The sequence below is a fragment of the Phyllostomus discolor genome, chromosome 2 (genome assembly GCF_004126475.2).
Source record: "Phyllostomus discolor isolate MPI-MPIP mPhyDis1 chromosome 2, mPhyDis1.pri.v3, whole genome shotgun sequence".
Taxonomy (NCBI): domain Eukaryota; kingdom Metazoa; phylum Chordata; class Mammalia; order Chiroptera; family Phyllostomidae; genus Phyllostomus; species Phyllostomus discolor.
Genome location: NC_040904.2, coordinates 101,086,638 through 101,108,264, shown reverse-complemented (window position 1 = coordinate 101,108,264; position 21,627 = coordinate 101,086,638). Strand labels below are relative to the sequence as shown.

Sequence of the window (21,627 nt, the reverse complement as noted above, 5' to 3'; positions counted from 1 at the left end):
ACACCCAGAATTTATTTATAAAAAAATGCGTATTTATTCTTACATGTTTAAACTTCAGTCACCTTTAAAGTACTCTCCATTTGATGCAATGCACCTATTGAGATATTTTTTCCACTGCTCAAAACAGTTTTTGAACTCATTGATTTTGATGCATTTTAGTGCTTCTGCTGTTTTTTGTTTCACCTCTTCCATGTCGGCAAAACATGTTCCTTTGAGGATTTTTTTCATCCAGGGAAACAAAAAAAAGCCACTTGGAGCATGATCAGTGAATAGGCAAGGTGGGGCACGGGGCTCATGCTGTTTTTGGTTAAAAACTGCTGAATACTCAGTGCCGTGTAAGCAGGTGCACTCATAAATCACCCATCATAAAAGGGGCAAACACATTGAGAGTCTTCAAAACAAAATTCACTGAAGCTGAACGGCAGCCTCTCACAACACCAGCTGGTGCACTGATACAGATGGGTTCCTGGAACACTCACCTAGTTGGGGAAGCCTGAACTACAAGGGACCTGCCTGCGAGAGGATAATTCCAGTTTTGTTTTGGGTCCCCCCTTGTAATTGAGAAGACGAGGGTGTGGGTCATCTTAACTTTGGTCTCTAATGACACATCTTTAGTGTTCTTGGTGATCTTTTCTAATTCCTCCATTGTTGCCTTTCTGAGTCTCAGGCTTCTCTTGATTTCTGGGCCAAACCAAGATAAGAAAAATCTTTAACAAGATCAATGGCTTTCTCTGTTAAAGAAATGGCTTTCTTTAACACAATTCTCTGTGTTAAAGTTCTGTATTTCTTCTGTAGTCATAATTTTATTCTCTGTGCTAAAGTTCTGTATGTTTTCTGTAGTCATAATTTTTGTGTTCTTGATATTCAAACGCAGCCCTACTTTGGCACACTTTACTGCACACAGATCAGGCTGCTCATCATCTCCCAATGTTTTGTTTTCCCGCCTCTTTACCTTTGCTTGTGATGGACTCTCTACCTGGGACGCTGTCTTGTCCCTTGCCTCCATGTCCAAATTCTACTTACCCTCAAGGTCAGTCCTATCTATGCCATGTTTACTCTGTTAATTCTCCCTAATTCCCGTGGCCAGATGTGTTCTCCCCTTTCTATGAACTTTTTAAAAACATTTTGTAATTTCCCTGGCATAGGTCACATTCTGTCTTCAGTATACAGGATTGAAATAATGCATGTGAAAAATTAGGTGCTAAACAAACAAAAATTATTATACTACTTTTTACTTAAATGATAGTTATGCACATGCCTTGTCTTCTTTCTGTAGACTCCTTAAGAGCAGAGACTTTTTTTTAATTCATACCCATTTAATTCTCCCATAGCTCCTGACATAATGTCGGGTAGGCTTTAAGAAAAAGTTCTATTAAATTGAATTAAATTGTGAAGGCAAAAGGATTCAGGTAAACTTATATAGAAATTACCAGAACTCAGGTTTACTAATAGGAACGTGTGCTTTCTTTAGGTCAAATATTTTCTTCAATTTTAGTTTTCTCTAATTGTAATAAAGAATGTATCATCTACATTAAATCATATTCTCCTGGTCTTCCTCTTACTTCAGAGGTCACCCACTCTCGTTACCTTTGATGGATCCTCTTGTGCTTCTAGACCTCTAATGTGGGAAAACCTCTCTCTGTCTGCATTCATTTCCTAGGATAGCTCCCCCAGTGTCATGGCTTTAAATACCATCTATATGTTGATGACTCTCAAATTTGTATTTCCAGTCCCAGCCTCCTAACTTCAGACTCATGGAATCACCAGCTCAACATCGCCCATTGGATAACTAATTGGCAACTGAAGCTTAACATGCATAAAACAAAACTATTAGTTACTTTACACCCCAAACCTATTCTTACCCTGGTCTTCCATATCCCAGAAACTCAAGCCCCAAATCTAAGAGTCAGCACTGATTTCTTTCTTTCAAACCATATATATAAACCATACTTAAATCATGACAGTCCTACCATAGTGTTAAATTCTAACACATCTCCACATCCACTATTGCCACCTCATCCAAGTAGCAGTCAGCTTTTGCCTGGATTATTATAAAAATCTTCTAATTGGTTAACTGGACACCCTTCCTTCCTGCCTACAGACAATTCTCCACTCAGCAGCCAGAGTAAGCTTAAATGAAGAATCAGACTATGTATCTCTCATGTTCTAAACCTCCAATGTTTCACATCTCATGTAGAATACCATCCAAATATCTTACCATGGTCACAAGGCTCCACACCATCTGGTCCCTAGCTTCCTCTGACTGCATCCTCTACCTCTTCATACCTTACTTATCCAGTTCTGTCATAGTGGCCTTGCTCTTCCTCAATATAACATTGTTTCTTCAAGGCCTTGGCACTTTCTAGACTCTTGACAGTCAGTCAAAATAAGTGAGGTAACTTTGCACACAGGTGTAGTAGAGTATGACATTTTTGTTTTTCCAGTACCTAACTTAGTGAATGGCATATAGTAGAACTCAAAGGTGTATTTGGATAAACAATAGCTCTCTTAAAAAAACTGGAGATTTTAGCTGACCATGTAGCTAGAATATAAGCCTTCATTGTGATGTAGTTGCCCCAAACATCTAATGTTCCCTAAGGCTGTATTAACAGATGTGTATTGTTTAGAGACAGGCGGATCCTAGTTCTAGGCGGACCACTTCTGGAATGTTGGTTTGGCTCTAGGATCACATATTAAGAGGGATTCTGATCTGCTGATGCATTTCAGACAAAGGATATTTTTCAGAAGAGGAAAAACAGGGTAGTGAAAGGACAGACTATGCCCTATGAGAAACCACTGAAGAAACAGAATCTTTAGCATGGTGAATACTTACCTGATGACTGGGGAGGAGACATGAAAACTCTCCTCAAATAGCAACCAGTCCGCCACATGAAACGGCGTTATGCTTATTCTTGCTAGCCAGAAAGAAAAGAGCCAGTGTGGCAGGAGGTTTCAGGGAAGAAACTTTATTTCTGTGGAAGTAGGAATTGCCTACCAGTTTTCCCAAACTAGTATTCTGCAGAACACTCACCATGTTAGGCTCTATGAAATGTTTTGTGATTTTACTGCAGGATTCCTCAGAATCTTTAATATACAAATGTTAAGAAGATATAATATGTCCCATTCCCAAAATCTGTTTGTCCGTAGAAACTTTTATTCACAGAGCACTGTTAATGTCTCTTCATACAATATTTCGTTGAACAGATTGAGTTAAAGCTGCTCTGGTTCGCATCAAAGTATCTGGGGAAACTGGGTGGTGCTGCTGTCACTTCCGTACTTCTGAAACCTGGGGCACTAAAACTGAGGTATATGCCATTTGGGAAACTGGAGCACCGTCTCTTACTTGTTACCTCTATAGTGTCAGACTCAACATAGCTCTAAGTAAGAATAGAGGAGCAAAATCAATGAAAATGAGGGTTTCTAGCACAGTGGTTCTGAACTTTTTTCTTAGCAATACATTGCAATGGCACTCCCATGTCTGTCAAAGGATTGATTTATTGTGTGCAAGGTTATGTTTCCCACCTTTTTCACGAACACAGAAACAAACAAACAAACCCTCATGTTCTCCCCTCCCCCCGACTGTGAGAGGATCCTCATATGAAACCATGTCCCTCCATTGAGCATCACCATTGTAGAGACTCACACCTAGAGTATTAATATAACTTTTTTAATAAGCAAGAAATTCCCAAGCCTAAATGAAGAAATGGACTTTAAAAATTGTGAGAAAAGTAAAACAAGAAAAGTTATCAAAATGGAGCTCCTTATTTGAGGTGAGGAGAGTAATAATAAAAAAGGAAGATGGATTCATAAAAATATTGCTGTTATTAAATATCTGTTGCAATAAGCAAGACATAATGTAATAATGAGAAGAGGCTGGCCCCCAAACATTGAAAAGACAGAGTTTCAAAATTATAGTTAGTATATACACAACTGTCCACCGGAAGACATAAACCAGGGCTAAAGCATTGTAGTCCCTCAGAAAAATGTCTCTGCAGAAGGGTTCATCATGATTTCTACAATTTATAGCCATTTCTGTTTTCCAGAACCATATTTACCAATGTTTACTATGTTTAAGTTGATTTCCAAATATCTATCAGCCCTGAGAAAGGGGTGTTTGGGATAGTAGATAAAATGCTATAATTATAATAAAGATATATCTTCTACTGGGTTAATAAAGTATCATTCTGTACTGAAAAATTTATTAAGGTTTTATCAAACTTGGATAGCTGATAAGCCAGCCCCTGGACAAGATCACACCATATATACCAATTCTTGAAGTCCCTGTGAATATTCAATGACATTGCTTATGAAGAAACATGAACTACTATTGCTCCATTTCTGCAATTTTGCCCCTAAATTGGCATCTCAGAAAGTGGGGTCATCAGTTCTAAATAGTAGGTAGAGGAATTCTCACATAATTTTGCATACCCACAGATACTAATCTCAATTATACTTTTGTATTTTCATGGCCGTTTGGAAATACCAGGCCAGCTTCACAAACACTACACAGGTTTACTGAGTTCACTGATACATGGGAAGATATAGAGTCTCAGGGGCCTTGCTCTTTAATGTACTTCAAATTCCAGAATTTCCTCTATCATGGGAGAAAAGTAGAGGAGATCAGCTCGGATGTGATGCTCCCTCCGATCCCTAACCAAACAGGAGAAAAAAAAAATGCTTAAAATTCAGTGATGACTAAGACCAGGGTCAGGAATTTGGGTGGGGGCAGAGTCTTGGGTGATTACAGCTTTGTGTTATTGGTGTCCAGATTGGTCATATCCTCTTGGATATGGGGGCTCCGCTTATCTTCTGGCTCCATAATATCCTCTGACTTTACAGGAACATAGTAGTAGCCCATGATGGAGAAGATCAGGAAAACCAGCAGCAGGAGACAGGAAAATAAAATGAATTCGGCCCACTGCAGGAAGAAATAAATATAAGAAAAAATACGGAGAAACCTGAAACTGAAGGGATCTTCAAAGGATGAGAACTGGGGAGAAGACTGACCCAGGCTCACCATTTAGACAGATGTTTGTTAGAAGAAGACTGGGTTCACTGATCTTTCTTTACATGGTCATGTGGTGGCCATTACTGAGACTTCATATGTCTGTTTTTCTTGCAAAGTCTGTGTGCATCTAACCCATCTCACATGGGGAACGTGGGAGGCAGAGGGGTGGGGGAGGAGGAAGAAGAAAAATCTCGAGGGGAAACCTTGGATAGACAGATGCTCTTTTTCTCTCAGATCAATACCTGTACCAGGCCACTGAACTGTGCTACAGCAAGCACAATGACATTCCCAACTCCAATTGTCAACAGCCAGGCTGCCTGGAGTACCGATTTCATGCTAGAGGGAGCCTAGAGAGAACATGAGTTTGTCAGTAAATGAAATCCCTACACCACCCTCATGCTCCATGCATCTATCTAGAATAATTCTTCCACAAAAGTTTCCAGATTTAAACTTTCCCCACTTAGTTCAGCTATCACATTGACTCAGAGGGTGTTAATAATGTTAACAGTAATAACAGGATGGAGCTCTTAACAAAATATTTTAATTCATTATGTTACATAATCTTCATTATAACCCTAAGAAACTAGGTCTGTTAGTATTCTTACTTTATACATAATGAAAAATAGCATTAGAGAAATAAAAATTCACTTGCTCGGGATTACATAAATTGTGCAGCCAAAATTTGAACATAGATAATTTGACTCCATAGTCCTTCTTAATTTTTAAGTATTCTTTCAGATATCAAATACCATAGGCTACTATGCTATCCTGTGATCCTGGGAAACAAGATGACCCTCTGTTCAGGGTCACTGTCATTCATAAGGAATCTTCATATATGTGGCCAACATATATGAAGGTCTTGGCCACAATACATAGCTATTTACAGCAGTGCCAGAATTAAAATTCACCATCCTCCACCAGGGGTGTCCAATCCGTGGCCCCCAGGCTGCACGTGACTGAGGATAGCTGTGAATGTGGCCCAACACAAAATCATATATTTACTTAAAACATTATGAGATTTTTTTGTTTTTGTTTGTGTATTTAATGTGTGGCCCAGGACAACTCTTCTTCCAGAATGGCCCAGGGATGCCAAAAGGTTGGACACACCTGCAGCAATATGTCTCTTTTTACTTTCCACTTGCAAAGACCTACCTGAGAATAAGAAAACTCAAGTCCTGTGACAGAGAACATGACCTCCCCAGCTGAAACCAGTATATATTGTGGCAGCTGCCATGCAATGGATATTTTGTTGGCTGGAATGTCTTCTGTCTTCCACACCTGAGGACCCTGATTGGTGTTCTTTGTGAGGGAAAAGATAAATAAATTTGTCACTACTCTCAAGTACCAATTCCTTACATACAGCATTCTATGACTTGTTATCCATCCCCTCTTTGTATTTTTAAAGTATATTTTATTGATTATGCTATTACAGTTGTCCTAATTTATTTCTCCCCTTTATCCCCCTCTGCCTTGCACCTCACCACCCTCCAGGATCACCACCCCTTAGTTCATGTCCATGGGTCACACATAGAAGTTCTTTGGCTTCTCCATTTCCTATACTATCTTTAACCTCCCCCTGTCTATTTTTCACCTACCAACTATGCTTCTTATTCCCTGTACCTTTTCACCCCATTCTCCCCTCCCACTCCCCACTGATAACCCTCCATGTGATCTCCATCTCTCTGGTTCTGTTCCTGTTCTAGTGTTTTGCTTAGTTTTTGTTTTTTAGGTTCAGTTGTTGATAGTTGTGAGCTTATTGTCATTTTACTGTTCATACTTTTTTATCTTCTTCTACTTCTTAGATAAGTCCCTTTAACATTTCATGTAATAAGGGCTTGTTGATGATGCACTCCTTTAACTTGACCTTATCTGGGAAGCACTTAACCTGCCCTTCCATTCTAAATGATATCTCTGCTGGATAGAGTAATCTTGGATTTAGGTCCTTGTCTTTCATGACTTTGAATACTTCTTTCCAGCCCCTTCTTGCCTGCAAAGTTTCTTTTGAGAAATCAGCTGATAGTCTTATGGGAACTCCTTCCTAGGTAACCTTCTCCTTTCCTCTTGCTTCTTTTAGGATTTTCTCTTTATCTTTAATCTTGGGTAACTTAATGATGATGTACCTTGGTGTGTTCCTCCTTGGGTCCAATTTCTTTGGGACTCTCTGAGTTTCCTGTAAGTCCTGGAAGTCTATTTCCTTCATCAGATTGGGGAAATTTTCCTTTATTATTTGTTCAAATAAGTTTTCAATTTCTTTCTCTTCCTCTTCTCCTACTTGTACCTTTATGATTTGGATGTTGGAGCATTTAAAGTTGTCCCAGAGGTTCCTCAGGTTCTCCTTTTTTTGAATTCTTATTTCTTCATTCTGTTCTGATTGAATCCTTATTTCTTCCTTTTGTTCCAAATTGTTGATTTGAGTCCTGGTTTCCTTCCCTTCACTGTCAGTTCCCTGTATATTTTGCTTTATTGCACTTTTTTAGTCTTCATTTCTTCCTTCATTTTGAGACCAAACTCAATAATTTCTGTGAGCATCCTGATTACCAGTGTTTTGAATTCTGCATCTGATAGGTTGTCTATCTCTTTGTCGCTTAGCTCTTTTTCTGGAGTTTTGATCTGTTCTTTCATTTGGGCCACATTTCTTTATCTCAGTACCCACTACCTTGTAAGGGGCAGAGCCTTAGGTATTAGCCAGGACAGGGCAAACTTCTTTGCTGCATAGTGGTGCTGTCTCTTGGGGTGGGGTCAGAGAGGGAACAATGCCACTTGCTTGGCTCTTGACCCACTTTCCATCACTTACCTTGCTTCCTACAAGTGGATTTCAGGTGCTGATTCCTCAGGTGGGTGAGTTTGTGTACATTCTAGGACCCCATGGGTCTCTCCAATGGGCTGTCCCGAGAGACTGGGAGTTTCTCCCACCTCTACAATCCCTACAGAATTTTACAGCCAGAGGTTTTCAATCTTTTGTTTTCCATGCGGAAACCCTGTGTTTCATAGTCTGTCTTGCTCTCGTTGTTCCTTCCAGCTTATCTGGGTGCAAATGTGGGACCAACTGGTTAGCCAGCGGCCACCTCACCCACGTGGTCCACTGCCTAGCTGCATCCTCTCCTCCTGCCTGGTTGCCCATCTCCACCCCTCTTACCAGTCTGGATGAATGTTTCTTTAATTCCTTGGTTGTCAGAGTTCCATACACTTTGATTTTCTGGGAGTTCTGGTTGTTTTTTGTTTTTAAATTGATTGTTATCCTTCTTCTGTTTGTGTGAGGTAGTGGAGCGTTTCTACCTGTGCCTCCACTTGGCCAGAACTCCTCTCTTTGTATTTTTATCCTTTTGCTCCCCTCAAGAGATTGAGCAATTTTTACACAATTTTAATTGTTTAGAATTCCCTTCTTTAACACTGCACTCACTTGCCTGATTTCAGATACCATCATTGACAGAGTCCTTAAAAGTGGCAGAATATTTTGATACTATGTTTTGGATTCCCACCATTTTGACCTATTGGGTATTTTGATCCTAATCAACATTTTAAGTATAAAATGGTATCTGAATTATACAAACACAATGAATTTTCAGAAAACATGTTCTTGAGAAAAGTTTAATTCCTTTTCCTGGATAAGTAGAATTAAATTGTTTTCAATATTTTCCATTAAATTTTTTATTTTACTAAAATTTTATCAGAATGAATGATTTTCTTGGTAACCCTTACACTGAAAATTGTATTGGTCAATTTTAAAAAACCCACATTAAATATCACCTGCTATTTTTTTTTATTATTTTCAATTTTATTTATTTAATTTTAAAGAGGGGGCAGGGATTGAAAAAAAGAGAGAGAGAGAAACACTGATGTGAGAGAGAAATGTCAATCAGTTGGCTCTCATTTGTGCCCCAGCCATGGACCAAATCCACAACTCGGGTATGTGCCCTGACTGGTAATAGAACTGGTGACCTTTCACTTTGTGGGATAATGCCCAACCAACTGAGCCACACTGTTCAGGGCCCACCTGCTATTTTGAATTCTTTTTACTGGCCATACTTTTTTTAACTTAAACCTTACACACTAAAATTTTCAAAACTGCATTTTTTTTGTAAAATTTTGGTCAAAAGAAATTTTTAGGCTCAAATTTTTGTTATGAATATTACCAAATATACATGATTCTACAATTTTTTGTCTCTAAAACTTCTTTTACTGTATGTAGGTTTTTAGCTATGATTGATTTTATATAAATTGTATCTACTAATGTTTGTTATAAATTGAATGGAATTTTTAAAATTATATATATTTCTTAGAGTAAAACCATTTTTAGATAGTAGGTATAATACCTGGACATACAATGAGAAAAAAATGGCAACTTTAAAATCAAGATCAGAAGTTCTTGAAATAAAATGTTTTTGATGTCCAAATGTGGTTGATTCTCTGAGTCAAAGGGCCATTGGGTTCAAAATAATAAGGTAAATTTTGCTTTAGTAGATACTAGGCATATACAATATTTGAGTCTTCTCAGCCTCTGAGAAAAAAGACCTATGCTTCTAAATCAAGTTCACATACTCAAATACCCATATGTAGGTGAGTAAATGTGGCTGGCTGACTGGAAATGAGGACCGTGTGGTGTACTGGACAGCACAGGCCCCATCTAAAGGGTACAGCCATTACAGCACCAGCCAACTGACATGGGATCCTTGTTACAAAATCTTCTGATATTGTTTTTAAGAAATGTTATGAATCTAGCTTTTAGGTAAAGTCTCTTGAATTTTAAATATTGGCAAGTAATAATAATAATTGTAATAATAATTGTTGTCATCAATACTGTGCAGACCACACAAACCAGGATATGGTAGAACTTGGCCCCCAGGCCTCCAATTTATGATCTCTACTCTAGATGCTTATTAGATCCTGGCATTCAGAAACAACACACATGATCTCTGTCTTGAGCAGCATATTAGAAATAGAACAAACAAAAAATTCTGGGAGTAAAACCCAGAATGCAAGCATTATGGGTGTGGTCTGCCCCTTAAAACTTACATGTTGAAGTTTGAACCCCTAGTACCTGATAATGTGACCTTATTTGGAAATAGGGTTGTTGCAGAATGATTAGTCAAGTTAAAATGAGGCCATCAGGGTGGGCCCTAATTCAATATGACTGGTGTCCTCTTTAAAATGGAGAAATGTGGATGTGGAGTTCTCCCTGTATGGACAAGCATCCTTGTAAAGATAAAGGCAGAGACTGAGATTATTTGTCTACACACCTGGGAACACCAAATATTTCCAGAAAACCACTAGAAGCTGGAAAAAAGGTATGGAAGATTCTTCTGCACAGCCCTCTTAAGGATGCAACCCCTCCAACACCTTGATCTTGGACTTCCTGACTTGCATGTAGAGTCAGTCAAAAAGACATAAATAATCTTTGTTTTCTTAGGGTCATAATGAGACTGAAGGAGCACATGTCACCTCATAGCAATGGCTCCAGATAAATTATGTCTTCCATGCTTCTAGACCCTGTCCCTCCTGCCAATGCTATCTCTTTTAATGCCCCCTATGGAGACCTCAGTAAGCTTTCTAAAGATACAAGAGCTTATCATCTCCCACTAGAAATATGTATGGGATCCTGTCTTGCCACAAAGTCTCCTTTCGATTCCAGAATAGACATAGATATACATACAGATATATGGAAGGAGGGTGCAGGGGTGGCCATGTGCTACTTACATTAGTAATAACAAACAGGTAAACTGCACCAAAGTCTAGTAGACCCAAATTCAGTGAAAAGTCATCATCTTCTGTTCTACAGTGCACCTCAGGGTATCTGGAACAGGAGGAGTTTAGGTTAGAATAAACATTGTAGCTTAGAAAAGCACTCCCATTACCAGGGGAAGGATCTCATTTCTTTATCGGTGGTGAGTTAGATATCCAAGCCACCATTTCTCTTAAAGAGAGGACTCTCAAGGAGTCAATTATTTTCATGCCAGGCTTTTCTGCCACTGATCTGAGCCCTTCATTGTCTGTTGGGTATTTTTTTTAACTTAAACCCAAATAAAGAAAGCACAAATCATCTTCTTCTGTAGACTCCAGGCCCTAAATATTCTCATCTAAGTCTTATGAATTTTTCTCCACACAAAAGTGAACCCAAAAGGATAAGCTGGAAGTAATGATGTGCCAACAGGCAGTACATAATAAGCTTTGCAAACCTCCCAGAGATGAGCCTTATTAAACTACACAGTATGGCCTTCACAGCAGTCATGATCTCAGTATATCTGTGTAGAGAAAGGTGAGACTGAGGGAAGGAGGCAAGGGTCGAAAAGGAGTTGGAGTCTGTGTGTACCCAAAATTAGCCAAGGTGTACCTACTGTCTCGATATGCCCCCACCTATGTGCAAACATTTAAAAAATTGTTAATAAAATTTCCAAAGCTGAATAAATGTTCTTACTCTCCTATTTGCACAGTTTTGTAAGCCGACACACCGTAGTCCTCACCAACACTGAGGGAGATATCTGCACCCAGGTTGATATTGACCTCTTTATGCAAAGTGTTAACAAACCTAAGGGTAGAGACATTGTCACAGATCAGACAAACCTTCCCAAACAAGGACACATAATAAAAGGGCAGGGGCCTTTTCCGATCTGTTTACCACTATATCCCAGTGCCTAGTATGTAAAACATACATCGTGTATATTGTTAACTGAGTGAATGAATCAACTCAGATGTAAAAAGTAGTAAAAAGACTGACTAGTAGTCTTAGCTGTCCCTACCTTTCTCTTTCCAGAGGTATTAGCTTTCTATCGGCCATACCCTCACACTGATCTCTAGCTGGGATTGACACTATCATGATCACCCATGGCAGTCTGAGCTTCTTCACTAACCCAGCTTGGTGCACCCAACTTTTTTCCCTCTTATAATGGCGAGATTCACCAATTAATATTCCATTAAGAAAAATGATTACCAATGTTTATATAAAACTGATACTCTATCCTTTTATAAATGAAGTCTGACTTGACTTATGTAAACTCAGACTCCCAGACCACAATAGGTTGTTATCATTATTTTGGAGTACAGACAATCCTGGACCCTTCTAGGATTCTCTTTCTAGTCTTCTGAATCTAGGCCCCTAAACTGTTCCCTCAGTATGGGTTTTCTGTACATTTCTACTTTGATAGCTTTTGCCTTTGTCTCTGGCCCATGGGACAAGAAGGGAAGTTCCCTCTAAAATCCTTAATGTTGATCTCTGACTATAGATTATCCTGCACTGATCTAGGAATTTCCCCCTTCACTTCTTCTGGAGGTTTCTCTGGTCTTCCAGCTCAAGGAGTCCTATCAACTTTTAACACCAACCACATAAGCTTGATGCACCTGTCTATTTCACATCAGATTCCTGCCACAGAAAGCAGGTGACCTCTTCAGTGCTCCATCTCTGTAACTGTCCCAGGCTGTCTGACAAGACCTTTAGGCTTATCTGAATTCACAACTAAGTCTTTTGATTCCAAATGTGTTATCTTTATTATACCATGATGCCTCTGTAAGTTTAAAATAAAGACTATACTTTACTTTGAAAACACAGTAACAAGAGATATTCAACTACTAACAATGAAGGATTATTTGCTCACTTATAAATTTATCTCTAGTCATCAAAGAGGAAAGTACTGAGTTATTTCCCTGGGAACAAGGGAAGTATAAAATTCAGTAGAGGAGATATGTGCATCAGGGCACAGGAGACATACAGATACAGGGTCATCTTTGAACACCACACTGGAAAGCAAGCCTATCTGTTCTGTGTCCCAGAAAATGCCTTCTGACACCCACGCCTCTGACATTCTAGGAGAGAGAATCCCTGTACAGGACAAGTGGAATGTTAGGCCTCATCATCTGAAGATCAGAAGAGACACAAGATTCAAGAGAACAGAGTGGCCCGGGGTGTCCTTGACATTCAAACCTCACAGCTGTCATCCCATCAGTTGTTATGTTTTCTGCATCCTTCACCTGAAATAGAGAAAAGTCAAAATCAGTTACGGCTGAAAACAGGGAACCAATAATCAGAAAATTTTATCATTGGGCATATCCTCGATAAGATATTGCTGAGCCAGCCATTATACTCTAAGATAACAATTTGGAGCCTAAGCCATTTCTCAACTTACCATCATACTGGAAATATTTTCCCCATCTTTTCGAATGACTAGAGTGTACCATTTCTTCTCCTCCACAGAATGCTCAGTGTAGACAGACAAATTTCGATATTTCAGGTGGAATTGGAAATTCTGGCTTTCTGTCTTCAGGTGGAGTTTGGAAGGGTGTGGCATTTTCTGTAGAAGGAAAATCCTGTCACACTCACCCTGTACCACATCTTGGACATCCTAATCCCAGAGCATCCCAGAGTGAGCAACTTCATGAGGTACTTTCAACATTATCATTTAATCTAGTAAATCCATTTTTAGGACAATACCAGAGGAGTAATTAGAGGCAGGCATAAATATTTATGAGTAAGGATATTCATCATAGGGTCATATATAATAATAAAAAACCATAAATGTTTATAAGGAAATTTTTTAATAAACTATGATATATCCATAGGAATATTGTATGTCCATTAAAATCATGTTCTCAAAGATTATATAAGGATATGGGAAAAATGCTTATGATACAATTAATGTTAAGAAAGAATCAAGATCAATAATACAGTTTGAGCACTGTTTAAAAATTAGATTGTTTATTTGGTTATAAAAATGCTCACTGTGATTATCTCTGGGTGATGGACTTATAGATGGTTTTTGTATCTTTCTACATACTCCCCAATTTTCAAAAATAAATGTATATTACTTTTTAAGTAAATATTTCAGAATATGTACAGTAATAGTTTTGAAAACATACAGGCCAGACTTTTTCAAAGGAAGCGTGGCTTAGAGGCAGTTTGAAATAATGATACAAATAATAACTTGTTGAGAGCTTACAATGTCCCTGACACTATGCTAAGCATTTTACACAGAATACTTATCCTTACAATAGCTTCTGACTTAAAAATTACTACCATTTTACACATGGTAAAACCTAGAGAGGTTTGGAGATAAATAACTTGTTCAGGGTCTTATAGCTAGGGAGTAGCAGGACCAGAAATCAGCCTGGGGCAGTTTGACTCCACAAATGCATGCTCTTAACCATGATCTTATGCTGCTGCTTTGGTGCCTAACCAGAATGTGTTTCTAATTCATTCAAGTTCTTCATTCAAGTCCTCACCTGAAAGGATTTGATGGACTCTGTTAACAGAGCATTGTTTTCATCTCCCAGCACTGCCACCTTCACCTCATCATCTGCCAGATTCAAGACTTGTAGGACAATCTCTTGGGGACCTGGCTGGGGTGGGGCCATTTCCTTAGGGCAGAGAACACACGTCAGAATCACCAACAGTAAACCTTTTCGATACAAAGAGAACACATGTCTCAGTCCTATTTCTGACAGCCTAGTTAGGTTGACACGGTTTTCTTCCTCTGAAGAGCACTTGGCTTAAAAAAGTCTGAAGGCATTTTGAAGCGGAAACACAAGCTCAGTGCATCAAGCACAGATGCCAAGTAACAAGCTTCATGCTTTTTGACTCAGCTGTGGCCTCATGCATCATTCCCTAATAATGGTTATTCAATCTGCCAAAAGGTGCTTATGTGATTATCTGGTAAGCTATCATGTTAGCTTGTGTTTCCAAAGAGATGGCTACATAACTTGGATATCAGTGTTTGGAAATTCCTTCACAATATATTCTGAATCACTCAAGTGGGAGATGAGTATCATTTTGCATTGTGGCTCTACCCCTGTATCTATTCATTTATGACAAATATTTATTATGCACCTTCTTTAAAACAAGTAGTGTGCTAGGTCCCCAGGAATCAAAAGAGTGAATGAGATAGACAAAGTCCTGCACTCAGGGAGCTTAAGATTTATTAAACTCACATTAATTTTTATCTCTACAACTGCCACAACTGCAAATGCTAGGCATGCTAGGATCATGCCGACGGCCATTTTCCTAAGTGATCTGCAGAGGAGAAGGAGAGAGAATTATATCTCAACTTTAAACTCCAAAGGATAAAATCCAAAACCTGTAGGCCCACCATTGAAGACCTTTCCTGATTTGGCCTCAGTTACTTTCAAAGTATTTCTTAGAGCACCCTGTCACATGTCCTTCTTTCTCCCTTGACTGGGGTCACATCAAATGGCTCTTTGCAATGCACCACATTTTCCTACATCTACCTTGGTTTATGATAGTTTTTCTGTCCATCATGTCATGATAACAAGTTAATAGTAATGCAGCTAGACTAATTGAAGATTTACCATATGCCAGGCACTGTACTTTATTATTTCATTTTCCTCTTCTTCAGAAGTTTTCCTTGACCCTGGCAGCAGACTTCTCTACACTTCCCTGGCACTTAATCTCCCTTTTTAGGGCACTTAACATACTTAATTAACTGTGGGTAGGTTCCGCCGCTCCCTGATTAAGGAGTAAACTCCTTGGGGACAAGATTTGTAATTTTACATTTGCATGGCACTTGGTGCTGAACCCACAGTGAATGAACAAATGACTAAAGGTCATTTAAATAGGGTAAAGTGGCCATTAAATGGAAATAGTTATTAAATCAGGAATTAGAAGAGGCTTGAAAACCTCCTCTGCCAAACTTTACAAAGAATAACAATAGGGACAATTCTATCCCCACTCTCACCAGGTCCCCCTACTTGTTATATAGGAACCACAGGAGATTTAAAGAGATTAGCTGTCATCAAAAGCTTTAGACTTCTTTGAAGAGGCAACATTCAAGAACAAAGCAAGAAGTTGGTTTAGGAACCTACTCTCCCATCTCTTGACTTTCCATGAAACTTCCCCTTCCACACTGCACAGTTCAGTCTGTAGTAATGGCTTCGACTCTCTACAATAAGAATTAATTAGTTCTAATTCCCATCCTATAGTATTAATGGCATTTAGTCTAACATGGGTAAATAGAAGCAGAAAAATGATAAACCAAAATAAATCATTCCTAAGTGTAAAAATACTGACACTGAATCTTTATCAAACTGGGCAAAGATTGAGTCAGTCTGGAGCAACACAGGCATAATGAGCACTTACGAGAAGTTAATTCCACACCTGGAGACCAGAGGATAAATGACAAGGTCAAACAATGGGATGAAGATAAGAACCAGAAGGGGATTTAGTACCTGTAATACCACCGTAAAAAAAGATTAGTTACTAGTGTTCTCCTATCATAAAAGTGTGAGCATGTGCTCTCATTTGATATTGTGCATTTTCTTTCACATCCCAACACACTTTCATCATACTAAGTACAAAATGATTCCACCTTAGTCGCTTTACACCCAAGACTTGCAAAGCACCTTAGTTTCCAAATATCCCAAAGAACCAGTTTCACTCTGAACCAGTTTTTCTGTCAATCAATTGGGAGTTCTTCCCTCCCATTTTCACTTATCTTCTGCATTTCCACAGCCCAAAGGAAAATGTCATGGCCAGAAGAAACGAAGAAGAGAAGGAAGAATTGGGGCCTGTTGAGCAAAGGGGTTAAAAAAGGAACTGGGAGTCACCAGTGAACAGAGATTCTGACTTCGTTGCTCACAGAACGAAGCTTTCCACTTTCTTTGACAATATTTCCATTGTACTACTTTGCCATGGAAAAAGAAAGTCCAGTGCTTATACTTTTCCTGTGAGCTCAAAACTCACTCTCTCTGAAGTTGGGCAGGACTTACTTGCATAACAGAAGATGTGAAAGAGGACTGTGGGCCTTAAGGAGAATATATTCATCCCTATGCTTAGCACACTTCAGCTTACAAGGCAAAATAACATCAAATTATTGCTGGAAATCCTAATACTACAGGTAGAGGTGTAGATGAAAAGAGAAATAAGTCCTCATGACTATAAAGAAGTATCCTACCTGCATCTGGTCAGGCTGAAGCACAATAAAACCCTGAAACATTATAATAAATTAAATTTAGAGGTGGCTACATTAACAGTCTTGATAATTAGCAGGCATTAAGCATAAATTAAAATTCATCAGGTTGAACCAAAATTCATTTGGTTCAGGGCCACTATCATGCTTGTAAGTGTATGTGGAGGAACAGACTGGGAACGGCTTCAGGCTATGTTTGCTGATGGCAGGTGCCCTAAGTCAGATTATTCTTTTCTATGTACTATGCTTTCCTTAAATTCAGAGAGAATGGAGTAAGTGTGTTTTTATTAATCTCAGTATCTGCAGTTTTAGGTGGTAATAATGTGAGGGCAAGCCATCATGGTTAGGGTGAAGATTCCCACTGACACACAGTGTTTCCAAAATTGTTCTTCACGGGATCAACAAGAGGACAATCATGGTAAATCCCAGACAACTAGAGGAAGGAAAAAGGTAAAATTATATTTGGCGTTTAGACTGGACTTCGCAAATAGACTGGCTAATAAAACCCTGGCATTGTTTCACCCTTCCCTCTTTGTGACTGAGATGGAAGAAAACAAGACAATAATCTGGGAAGTAGAATAATTGAGAGCAGAGATGAAACTTTATGTGAGTTTGCCAAAGAATGAAGATGGGTAAAAGAGAAAATGATGCTTACGACTTTCCCATTCTTTCCACATCCAGCCAGGTACAGAATACCCAAGTCTAGGTCCTGTGCTGTGCTCCTTGACTAAGAGATGGTGCCAACTGTGTACAAGCAAAATTAAACCTATCTCTGCTGTGCAGGGCAGGCTTAGATGGAAGGTCTAGAGCATTTCATTTGCTATCCTCTCAATACCTCCTTGTGTACATTTAAACCTTCCACATCCTTATGTTACTGATTTCTAATAAGATTCTGGTTTTTACTTCTAGACTCAATTTCTTTACTTTGCCTGCTCAGAACTGTCATACTAAAGGTACCTGTCTTATAATTTTAATTCAGTTTTCAGGCAAAAAACACAAATAAATAAATTTTTTTCTGAATATGGATTATAAAGAAAATAACAGACTTCTCTGGAAAAGCTCTTCAACTCACCAAATTCCTATTCATCCTGGTGGCTTGCAAGGTCCATCGCGATCCCTAAGGCAGACAGATGCCATTATCAGAAATTTCTTTTCTTTTCTTTTCTTTTCTTTTCTCTTTTTCTTTTCTTTTTTCTTTTCTTTTCTTTTCTTTTCTCTACCATTTCTCTTTTCTTTTCCTTTTCTTTTCTTCCTGTCCTTTTTTTCTCTTTCTTTCTTTCTTCCTTTCTCTTTCTTTTCCCTCCCTCCTTCCCTCCCTCCCTCCCTCCTTCCCTCCCTCCCTTCCCTCCTTCCCTCCCTCCCTTCCCTCCTTCCTTCCTTCTTTTTCTTTTGAATGTATTGGTGTGAAAGTGGTTAACAAAATCATACAAGTTTCAGGTGCCCAATTTTACAACACATCTCTATACACTCTGTTGGTGCTTACCACCGAAAGTCAGGTCTCCTTCCGTCATCATTTATTCACCTATTCCCTCCTCCACCTCCCTCGGCCCTCCCTACCCCAGTAATTGTCACAATGTTGTCTGTGTCCATGAGTTAAACAAAATGAACTAATAAGTAAAATAGAGACAGACTCATAGATAGAGAGCAGGCTGACAGCTGTCAGGGGTAGGGAAGAGGCAGGGGGAGGGTAGAGGGATTGAAAAAATAAAAACAAAGAGGGAATTTCCTTTTTTGTAAGAGGGAAGTAGCTGGAAAAAGGGGTGGCTTCAAAATAACTATTCTTACCTGCTGTTCCAAAAGAGCCCAGAACATGGGCAATGGGATGTAAAGGAGTAGTACCCTGGTCAGTGCCTTCACATCCATGATGAGCTGCTTCTGCAAGAAAGGGAAAGAAGGAACAGGCTGAATTGCTAGACATGGTTTTCTTGCTGGGAGTAGAGGTATCCCAGAACCATAAGAAAAGAGGTTAAATGCAGCAGGGAGGAATCACTTTGGATATTAGGAAAGATGCTACAGAGGCATAAGATATTTCTGAAGTTTCAACTTACTGGGTATTTTTCAGCTGCCCAATCCAGCCAGTGCTGTCTCTTTGGAATCTCCCCAGAATGGTTCTTAAAACGGTTAGAAATAGCAAACTAGGGCAGAGCATAGACATCAGAGGAGAGATGAAAAGAAACTATCCCCTGTCTTTTCCAATTCATCATCCCTTCCCTCAAACACATGTACTTCAAGTGACTTATTCCAACCCTTTGGTTTAATTAGACACTGAATTTCAGAATATTCCAGATACAATTTTATTTATCCTTATGTCTTGACAACATATGTAACTACATTTCAGAAGATTTTTGCCAACTTAAAAAGATGATTAAATCTTTCTTTTTTACTTAATGGTTAAGTAGGAGCACAGAGGAAGACTAATTAATTTCAGTTTGCCAAAAGGCACAGATGTATAGTGGTCATTGAGAAAACTGTACACCCATGTTTGAAAGCCTATATGCTCAGCATAGCATCTTTCTCTGATTGTAAAAGGCATGTAAATAATACATGGACTTACCCAGATACATTTGACAACTTGAGTCACTACATTTCCTTCCGGAGGTGTTTTTTTGTACATTTTGCTTCCCATTGCAAACACAACTGCAGTTGATACACAAACAAGGTACTTAGCTTCTCATTTAGCACATTCAGTATGTCAATGCTAAGGACAGACTGCTGAAGTGTAGGAGTGACTGGTAGATCATCTCATAAAAGGAGGAAATTCACCTAACACCTGCTGACTTTGGAGTTATAAAAATTATGGGACCCTCCCCCCCAGAAAAAGAATAAAATGGTCCATTGTTAAAAGAGATAATCTATTGAGACTTCCCTGTAATCACAGAAATGGAAGTCATCTTTGAATTCTCATTCTTTTTCCTCCATCTCTCCATCTGATATGTTACCAACTCTCTTTGGTCCTCTTTCGTCAGGCTGCCTCCTCCTTTCCACTACTATTGCTATGACTCTTATCTAGAACTTCACAAATTCTACCCTAGGTTATCAAAATGGCCAACAACTAGCTCCTCAATCCCTGGTCTCTTCATTCTCTTAGCTGATGCCAAATTAAAACTGTCTTTTCCGGACCTACCTAATAAGCTCAAATTGCTGGCAAGAAAGACCATCCTAAATTCATTCTTGCCCTGATGGTTATTGTTAGAACTGTCTATTGAAGATTTATTAGTCTATGCAAAGTGTCAAGCACTTTACATACATGAATGGATTTAACCTGACAAAATATGTACTACTCTCTCCATTTTATACTTAAAGAAATTGAAGATTAAAGTAATTGAACAACTGGTACAAGGCTACAAAGCTAGAAATTGCCAGGAACTGTAGTTTAGACCTGAGACTTGTCTTATTCTATTCAAAATCCATGCTCTCAACCATCATAAAGCATTTCATTCACTCATTCTTATATTACACATTGTGCCAGACACTACTAGGAATAAAGATAAAGAAGACTTGGCCTCTGTCCATAGAGGAGCTCACCTCAACCTACTGTTTCCCACTTTATGTTTCATTACTGTCCTTTAGGTATGCTACGCTCTAACCACTATTCATCATTCCTACAAAAATTCTGTTCTGTATTATTCTGTTCTTGAACTTATTTTCTTCCCCTTAACTCACATTTGTATTCTTTAAGCACATCTCCACAGGTAATTATAGGCAAATTTCATTTACTTATCTTCCTTTTACTTTCCAAATAATTAGCAATGAGCTGATAATACTTTTATAATTATAAAGTGCTATTTTTTTTCAAATTTATTGAGTTTAGCTAAAATCAATGGGAAGACTCCATCTTGTCACCCTCATAAATGTACTTCCTCCTTAAGGGATTCTCCAGCTCCAGCAAGATGTCCCTCTAGCAGATAATTTACAGAAGATGCCTTTCTCAGTAGCATTTTCTAATATCCTTGGACATAAGACTGCCTGAACCACCTTCCTTCTACTGATCTTAACTTTTTAATCTTTCCATTTCTCAGTCAGATTCACTCTACCACCTTTTCTTTATTCATCCTCAGTTCCCCAATGCTCCTCCAAATGGCACTCTTTACTTACAACAGCCTTCTTATTGTTGATAGAAAAAAGTAGTTCAGGAAAAGAATGCTAATTCTGGGGAAGTGAGCGAAGAAAGAGGTATTTGGACAAGATGAAGATTTTGGATAGGAAATAAACTGCTCTTAAAAATAGAAAGATCCTAGAAATAGGCTGGAAATCTCAGGAATTCTGGTTTCAATAGTGACATTGGCATGATAAAAGGAAGGCCAGGTAATAAAGTCAAAAAGGTCACCTTTAAATTTCAAAGCTACTTCTAAAGAAAGACGAGTAAGGACTTTGAGTTTCTCTTCTCCCTGTTGACATAAGAAATGTCCAAACCTGTAGAGAATTTTGTAAGTTTATTTGAGCCAAGCTTATGACAATGCCAGGAAGAATGATTTCAAATGCTCTTGAGAATGACAGTTATGCAGTTTCTTTTATACATTTGGAATTAAGGAGGAGGAAAAGGAAGCTTACAGAAAGGTGGGAGAAAGCAAGGCAGGGCTTGGATTATAGGACCGTTGACAAGATTATGTACTTCCTTGAGGGTGGGAACATCTTTGAGAAGTCTGGAAAAGAGGCATTTCAAAGGTGCATTACCCTAGATGCACAAAAACATTGGACTAGGCTTGTGGAAGG

General features: G+C 38.7%; 1 protein-coding gene across 3 annotated transcripts in view; it reads right to left on the bottom strand.

The window, feature by feature from the left end:
• Nucleotides 1-3,651: 3,651 nt before the first annotated feature.
• Nucleotides 3,652-21,627, bottom strand: part of SLC15A2 (solute carrier family 15 member 2) — a 34,603-nt gene continuing 16,627 nt past the window's right edge. For 2 of the 3 annotated variants that reach the window (XM_036018166.1, XM_028504601.2), the window contains 15 exons: nt 19,469-19,551; nt 18,963-19,049; nt 18,700-18,789; nt 17,987-18,031; nt 16,900-16,932; nt 16,086-16,174; nt 14,921-15,002; nt 14,216-14,350; nt 13,123-13,287; nt 12,921-12,967; nt 11,421-11,531; nt 10,703-10,799; nt 6,161-6,307; nt 5,251-5,355; nt 3,652-4,918 (listed from right to left, as the gene is read on the bottom strand). In XM_036018166.1, the coding sequence (XP_035874059.1) occupies nt 4,742-4,918; nt 5,251-5,355; nt 6,161-6,307; nt 10,703-10,799; nt 11,421-11,531; nt 12,921-12,967; nt 13,123-13,287; nt 14,216-14,350; nt 14,921-15,002; nt 16,086-16,174; nt 16,900-16,932; nt 17,987-18,031; nt 18,700-18,789; nt 18,963-19,049; nt 19,469-19,551 (1,493 nt within the window). In that variant the 3' untranslated portion in view covers nt 3,652-4,741. The remainder of the gene's footprint in view (nt 4,919-5,250; nt 5,356-6,160; nt 6,308-10,702; nt 10,800-11,420; nt 11,532-12,920; nt 12,968-13,122; nt 13,288-14,215; nt 14,351-14,920; nt 15,003-16,085; nt 16,175-16,899; nt 16,933-17,986; nt 18,032-18,699; nt 18,790-18,962; nt 19,050-19,468; nt 19,552-21,627) is intronic. The other variant, XM_036018165.1, reaches the window with a different exon arrangement.